At 39.7% G+C, this 7,728-nt stretch overlaps 1 protein-coding gene across 1 annotated transcript in view; it reads right to left on the minus strand.

Moving 5' to 3' along the window:
- Nucleotides 1–229: 229 nt before the first annotated feature.
- The window catches only part of TM6SF1 (transmembrane 6 superfamily member 1), a gene marked incomplete at its 5' end in the record, with an annotated part of 19,468 nt that continues 11,969 nt past the window's right edge, over nt 230–7,728 (minus strand). The window contains 3 exon segments of the mRNA XM_009700461.1: nt 230–835; nt 6,478–6,597; nt 7,614–7,706. Coding sequence (XP_009698763.1) covers nt 644–835; nt 6,478–6,597; nt 7,614–7,706 — 405 coding nt within the window.

The raw sequence follows: 7,728 nt of genomic DNA on the forward strand, positions 1-7,728 counted from the left end.
TGCCCAGTTCAGAAGTGCTAGTGAGCACATGCTTAACTTGAAGCAGATGAGCAGTCCTTGCGGAAGTGAATCCTTAAAAGAATTAACAAAACTATATGATTTGCTTATCATATATGGAGTCTTGCCATAAGATTTGATTGCTTCTTAAAAGATTTCTCGGGATTTTTAACAAGGCTGACCCACAAGACATACTTTTTGACAAATAAAACATGTGCATGTGACAGAGTTAATGTATGTTAATTTTTCACACTTCAAAATGTTGACCTTCACATTCTACCATAGCTCTGTACCGGGATTGCTAGCACTGATATTCTTCAGTGTGCGGAGGCTAAACACTGACATCATTATTATTATTTAACTTCATGCAGTATTTCTAAAACTGTCAAAGCAGCTTACTTAAAAATAGCTATGTGAACTAGCAACTCCACTGCAGCGCAAAGTCAAAATGTTGAGAAGTGGTACTGAAGGCAGGAGTCTTTATTTTCCCTTTTTGAGTAGGATAAACAAAACAAACCGTGCAACTTTACACAATTGTGCAATTTTACACATCTTACACTCTTCATTTGGGTTCCGTTTCAGCAGTTCAGTTACATCCTAGCCCAATTATATACATAGCCAAAAAGAGGAGCTGAAAACAGTTGTCCTATTCGTTTTTTTCTTCTTGTTTTGTTTTCATAAAAAACTCTGGCTTGTTGACACACCTGTAAGCCAACAGCTGGGGAAGAATCCCATACATTATGTTCAATATCAGGAAAAACTGTTTTGCTTCTTCAGGGACTCTGTAGATGTAAGGAGTTCGAGCATGAAGAGAAGCACCAATATGGGAAAATTGAGCCTGTGGTGTGTATATAACGTATATATTAAAAAAAAGGTAAAGTTGATGTATATTTTGGAAAGACAGCATAATCTGCATGCAAGTATGCATCTCCAGTGACATTTTCCAAGCCAGCCCTTTTATGCCAGAATTATCCATCATACTTTGCACAGTGGTATAAAAATACAATCTAAACTAATATCATTAATACCTTGGTATAAGAGGCGTAAACAGAACCATCAGTGGCATCGTAGGAGGCTTACTTTATGCACATGGTGGCACTGATCTTTACATCAGGTATAGGATTTCACCCTTGGCTTATTATATTCATGCAACAGGGTCCACGATCCTTCCCCAGGCAAAAGGCCGCTGAAGTATGCATCACGGTAGAGATCTGCACTCCTAAGCCTCAGCCCAGTAGTGGGGATAGGACTTGCACCCACCTACCTAGGAGTGTTGTGTTTGGCATCAACAGGAAGCAGAAAGATGCTCACTCACTCTGAATAAATCTAGAAAGTAAAATCTTGGAAGCTATGTTAGTTCTGGTTTGGGATTTTTTTTTTTCTTTAATCTTAAACACAGTCTTCCCTGATCCCAGAACTCCTGACGGTTTCAGAAAACATCTGCAATATTTGGCTTTTGGGCTGGGGGTGGTTCTGAAGCACAGGTTAAGTTTATAGTGAAGGTTATATGCAAAGACAAGCTTGCTGGGCTGAAGCGTATTTTTAGCATAAACAAACACTTAAAGATAGAAACGTCAGGATAGTCGCTGTCTTTTGTCTCCATCTGTTACCTGCTATTTCAGGCCACAGCTCATTCGCATTAACTATTGCATGTCCAATTTTTTTTTTTTATTAGGTAGTTAGTTAGCAGTGGAGGAGCTCTGAGAAGATAAACATCAATTTGATCTTAAGCAGAGCAGCAGAAAGGGAGACCAGGATTTTAGTAGCACAGAGGAGCACACTATAGCTAAATCATGTCCTCTGTTCTATATTTTGGACTCACAGTTCTGTTCACAGTTAGCAAAGTAGAAAGGGAAATACGGTGCAGGTGTTTTAGTACACACCCCTCTAGCAGAGGGGTAGGCTGAGACCGTACTTCAAAACAGAAAAGGAAAGCATTTTTCAGGTGATTCTAACCACCTCCACTGAACAGGGAGAGCTGATCTAGCAAGGCTGAGTCAGGAAACAAAGTAATCAAGGAAATCAAATACAAACACACTTCAGCTGAATGCCATTTACCATGTTTCTGTAAATAGCTATTACACAGTAAAGAGATGTTCAGGGGAACGCTATCAGCAGCCTTTTTATATCAGCCTCGTAATTTAGTCTGTCTCTTGCAGCCAGTTTGCTCTCACCTGTTTCAGGCAGGAATGGCCTTTGGCACCTGGGTGGTCTCACTCAGATCCCTGCTACCCTTCCTCGGCTTGGGAGCCATCTCAGCCCAGGCAGCCAGAGCATTAGTGCTCCACAGCAAAGTCCTTGTGTTATACGAGGTAGGTAGCAGTTTCCCAAGCAAATAGACAGCCACCATCAGGCTTCAGGTAGGAGGTTTGGGTCTGTTTGATGTTTATCTAGACGCTGACAGCCTCCTGGTAGTATTTTAGAGCCTCTTCTGGGGTGAATAAGATGCTAAGCTATGTACTCCTCTGTGGAGGATTGCAAGGCATGTCTGTCTTCAAGAATGGCCAGCTGTGCCTCATAGTAAGTTGATAACAAATTCATAATAAGTTCATAGTAAGCCTTGTCAGAAAGGGCTGTAAGGGGCTGTTTCTGAGAGACCCAGAATTCCCACCACCTCCTAGATGCCTTTGAAGATCCAAGCCTTACTGTGTGATCTTCTCTCTTGGAAGAGTTGTGGCACATTAGTGAGCTTTGAGGATTATAAAAAGGAAAAGCAGAAACATTTTGTTCTATCTGTAGCCCATGAAGATTTTTACTACCTAATAATGCACAATATAATGAAGTTATTGTTTAATAGACTTGTTTTTCAATGTAGCACATTGCTTTTTCCTTTCATTACCAGGAAGGCTATTTAGGTCTGTTAAAGTTGCCTTTTTAAAAAAAAAAAAAAAAAAAAATTGATTTGCCTCTGTGGAAATTGTGTTATGTCTTTAATGTCATGTGTTTTCTTACATGACTGTACTCTGCTTCTGCTTCCCTCCTCCTTTTTTTTTCTCCCCCGGTGTAGGTGGTGTGTCTTAAAAGCAGATCTCTCATTTGCCAGTAGCCCAGTCCTGCTCTTCTTTCAAGTAGCAGGCAGACTTGCACCAAATCCGTAATTTTAAGCAGTAAGGCAAGAGCTGTTAGTTACTGCAGATCTCGGTGCCTGTTGTGCAATAGGCTGGCATTGCGGTGAGAGCAACCTCAAGTCTGTTGTGTTACCTCACTGTGATCAGGTCCTCTCAGCAAATAAGCCATTCCTTGCCGCTTTCTGTTATTGAATCCTCTTTAAGTGGAGAATTTTGAGGAGCAAATTCCTAACCTTGGCTGAGAAATTAACCAAATGAGATGCTGCAGGTAAACTTCTAAGGTAGCCTTATCTGTTTAATGTACCGCCTTTGTTAACCTCAAAACCTCAGCCAGTCTGCTGATCAGGCCGTCCACAGCACCTGGAAGGTGCCTGGTGCTAGACGTGGTGCTGCTCAACTTGACAACTGCAACTTGTGTATGCCTGTTACTTGTTAAGCTTCCTGTCTGTATGAAATAGTTCAGGTTTGCTTTTTTTTTTCCCCACAATATTTTTTGCCTGTAGCCTAATCATAGGTGATACTTTGAATACCCTGTAGTCAAGAAAGCCCTCCAGCTAGGGACAGAGAAGGGCCTGCAAAAAAGTTAGAAGTCCTTCTTTGTTCTGTGCCTCCTCTCTAAAACTGACTAAAATCAGGCAATGACTGTAACTTATTTTGGAGGGGTTTGGACCAGGTCTTACGACCCTAAGGAAAGTCATCAAATAGAGTGGGGAGAGAGTAACCTAGAAAAATATGTTCCTTGCATTTAGATTCTCTTGTAGACAAGAGGCACTGCAGAAACTAGCAAAAATTGCAGGATTAAGGAAAACACTAAGGTGGAGAAGGAGTAGAGAAAAACTTTCTACATCTGAGAGAACAGGGAAATGGGCAATGGAGAGTTGGTGAGACAGAACGGTTTTGGATAGCAGGGCTATGGCTCTTCATCCCTTCTCATGTGGCTCACTTGCGTAGGGAAATAGCAATTTAATCAAATTCAGAGGTTATTCCAACCCTTTTGTATAATCAAAGCTCCTGGTACTTTAGTAGTATGACGTTTAAAGAGCTCTTCCTAAAGCTTCAGAAAGTCTAATAAGAGTCATAACCTGGTTTTGGAGTCTGAGTGTTAGTAACAGAGTAATTCAAGCTAAAAGCTATATGTAATTCTGAAAAACCATAAATATTTCTCTCTGTGTGAAAGGCTAGGCACTTTTAGAGATTCTTAGTTTAGATGCATCACATGGTATTTTGAGACTTGTTTTTGTAAAATGTACATACTTCATAATGATAGAAATAAAACCAATTAAAATCTCCACATTCTCCATCTGTAGGAGCAGTATTCATTCCCAGGGAGCAACACTCACTGTTTCCATCACTAGATATTTACCTTAATTGGATCTTTCTGCATAAAAAAGCAAAATGTGTTTCAGTAATTACATATGTTTTAATTATCAATTATGATGTTTTAACTTGACAAAACAGTAGACAAACCTGGAAATGTATTTTGTGCCTCAAAATGACCAAAACCAAAAATAATATAGAAGGAGTCCCCAATTCATTGTCACACATGTTTTTTCATCCCAGGTTGCTCACAGTTCACCAAGTCAAATTGATTCAGTCATCCCATGACTGAACATGATTTAAGTTCATTCTGCAGTGCATTAAAGCAAAAACTACCAAAAAAAATCCCAAGCTTAAAGAAATGTTTTTCGAATCAGGATAAAATGTGGGGAGTGTGCAGAAAACATACAGTTCTCTTAATCAGTCAGTTTTTGTCAGCCCACAGTTTTTGCTGTGCCTAGGACAAGCTTTAAAGAGTAAAATGGGACATTTTGAGAGTTAGCTTTGGTTACCGGTAGCTTTTCTTTTCCTTGTCTAATGTGTAAATCAGCATTATCCTGAAGCCAAACCAGAAGGGACAACAGAGGTGTTTTAGACTTCAGCAACAAAATGTTGCATGTATTAATCATACAGCTAAAAGGTACAAAGTGCCATTAAAAAAAAGTGAGTGTTTGTTATGGGAAACACTTAAAAATTTTTTTTAAAAAAAAAAAAGAAAGAAACCAAACAAAAGTCACTTCCAATCAGGGAGGCTGAGCTTTTTGGTAAGTTTGCAAGATTATGATAGTCAGCACACTGTGACTCCTGGTTTACTTTTCCTTGTGCTAAACAATCTTTGAAGGAGCTGTTTCTTTCCTGGCTGTCTGGAGAATTCATGAAACCTGAGTAATGTGTCAGATTTCAAGAGGTTCCTGATGCTATCTTACCCACTTTAGCTAGCTTGTGCTTGTTTTAGCAATTAGATTGGGGCGAAACATAGTTGTATAATATTTATGATACCTTTTGAGCATCTAAACCTCCTCATTAATATGTTTGCCAGATTATGTTTTGATATAATTTGGTAATTCAATATTCTCTATAAACTGTTTTTTAAAAAAAAAGTCACATTCTCTGTGATAATTGCACACAAATAGAAAATAAATTGTCACTCCTCCCATCCTTACTGGGCAGTTAAGCTGGATTGTAGTTTGTATCCGTGATTGTTATCTCAGGCCTGAGGAACAAAGTGTTGGGTCTGTGTTTGTCTAATACTGGTACTTGAATTACACTTACTGCCATTGTCCCTATGTTCTCATTATTGTTGCAGGATTATATGGCTATTTCCTGCATTGTTTGGATGCTCAGAACACATTTAATTTTCTATGTATAGTACAAATCAATTGTCACTCTGTCTCAACTGTTTAATGGTCATCCATATGTCAGAAGTCATTTACTAGTTTCTGATGAACTTTTTTGATTCGGTCAGTCTTCTCATAAGCATCAGCACCATCTAGTAATTAACTACAGTTGTTTATTTAAGAGAATCAGAACAGAATGATTAAAGAAAGTATGATCATTGGTCTGCCTTTGGCAACACAAGCATGTCTTAGTGCTACTGTGGTTTGTGGCCCAGGAGGTTCCCAGTATTATATCAACATCATCAACTGATATTGTCTATTTTGTGTGACTAGTAGATGCTTTTTCCACTTACATTTTTAAAGCTACCTAATTGGCCAACATGTATTATGGAAACAATGTATTGTACTGTTTTGTTGTGTTTGGCATTTTTCACATGGTCAACTGTTACCGCTTTAAGACAGGCTTCCTTCATGGCATCGGCTAAAGAGTGCATGGTGCTTAATCAGGTTTAAATGAGCCCAATAAAAAGATTCTGCAGAAGGAGAGAAGTCTACTAAAGCAAGAATGCAGTCATCAGACATGTAATAGGTTTGATTCTCCACTCCCTTAAATTAGTTTTTTATGGATATAAAAGGTGATCTGAGTTACAATGGCATAAAACCTCCATAGGAAGATCAAGCCCTGAGCCCCTTATTTGTTCCATAGGTCTCTACTTATTAACTTGTAATTCAAGAGTGAACATTTTACAAAGAAATACCTGAGCTAGTCCTCCAGCATGTATAAGGGTTAAATCAGGCATCCAGGAACAACCAGGCACCAGTAGGCCGTACAGAGCAATCACATAGTATGGCACGGAGTAGAACATGTATGCCAGCATCTGCATTTTAAACAGAAATATTAGTTGCTTTGCAGTGTGAGGAAGATGCATTTAAAAATTAGCCAGCTGCCGACTGAGGAGTTGAGACTATTGAAAACTACACTCCTGGCAGCAGTGATTCCCAGGCCTTTTTGCAGCTATAACTTCTTTGAGAAAAGAATTTCACACCTGGATGCTGTTGACTGGATCCAGGTACCCTAAGGCTTCCACTAATATTGATGGCTCTTGTCTCTTTGCCTCATCCAAATCCACTTCATCCCAGGACATATTTTTCCTACCCCTTGCCATCTTGAGACCATGCCAATAAGCATGGCTTGACTTAACTCTGTGTCCAACACAACATGGGTGTCCGTTTCTCAAGCTTCACTGCGCTTTCAGCTGGGAGGTATGGGGTACACCCAAGCCACCCCTTTCCCAGAAAGAACAGGTCCAGCAGGGATACTTGGTTTCGGCTCATACATGAATCCTCTTACCTCTTCAGGCCCTGCCCCCATGCAGCAGCTGGGGTTGCAAAACAATGGCAACCTTGAAAATACTACGAAACTAAAGCACAACGTTCCCTGCTCTGCAATGCTTGTGTAAATAGGGTTTGTAAAAAGTGTTGTGCTTCAAGGAGTGTGTCACTGGTGACAGAAGCATGACATAAGCTTAAGGAATCTAGTCGTACTACACCCCTTTTTGCTCCATTATTCCAGACTGAAAGTCTACTTTGCCCTTCTAAGGAAGGGCAATGATCATAAAAAGCATGCAGATCTGTTTCATGGACTGTATTAAAAGAAGCCTGAGTAATTAGGATGTATAACTCTAGGTAACTGATTTGCATCTAAGTTAAGTTTATCACAATGAAGAGCTGGTACCGTGTAATGGCTGTAGTAGAAAATATGAAATACCCTTTAACTTCCCACGAACCAATACTTCCCTTATTGATCTTGTCATCTGTGAAACCCATGGCTTCATCTTTGTGCCAGTTAACAAATCACTTCTTAACACTCTATGCTCCACAGTCAATGCTTTACCTGAAGCTTAGGATAGGCAGCAGGATCTTTTATATAAGGCTCGTGAAGTTGAATATATAGCCGGCAGAGTTCAGCAGGGCACACCAAGGACATCTAACAAGACATTTTCAAACTT

This window comes from Cariama cristata, unplaced genomic scaffold (genome assembly GCF_000690535.1).
Source record: "Cariama cristata isolate BGI_N322 unplaced genomic scaffold, ASM69053v1 scaffold21205, whole genome shotgun sequence".
NCBI classification, from domain to species: Eukaryota; Metazoa; Chordata; class Aves; order Cariamiformes; family Cariamidae; genus Cariama; species Cariama cristata.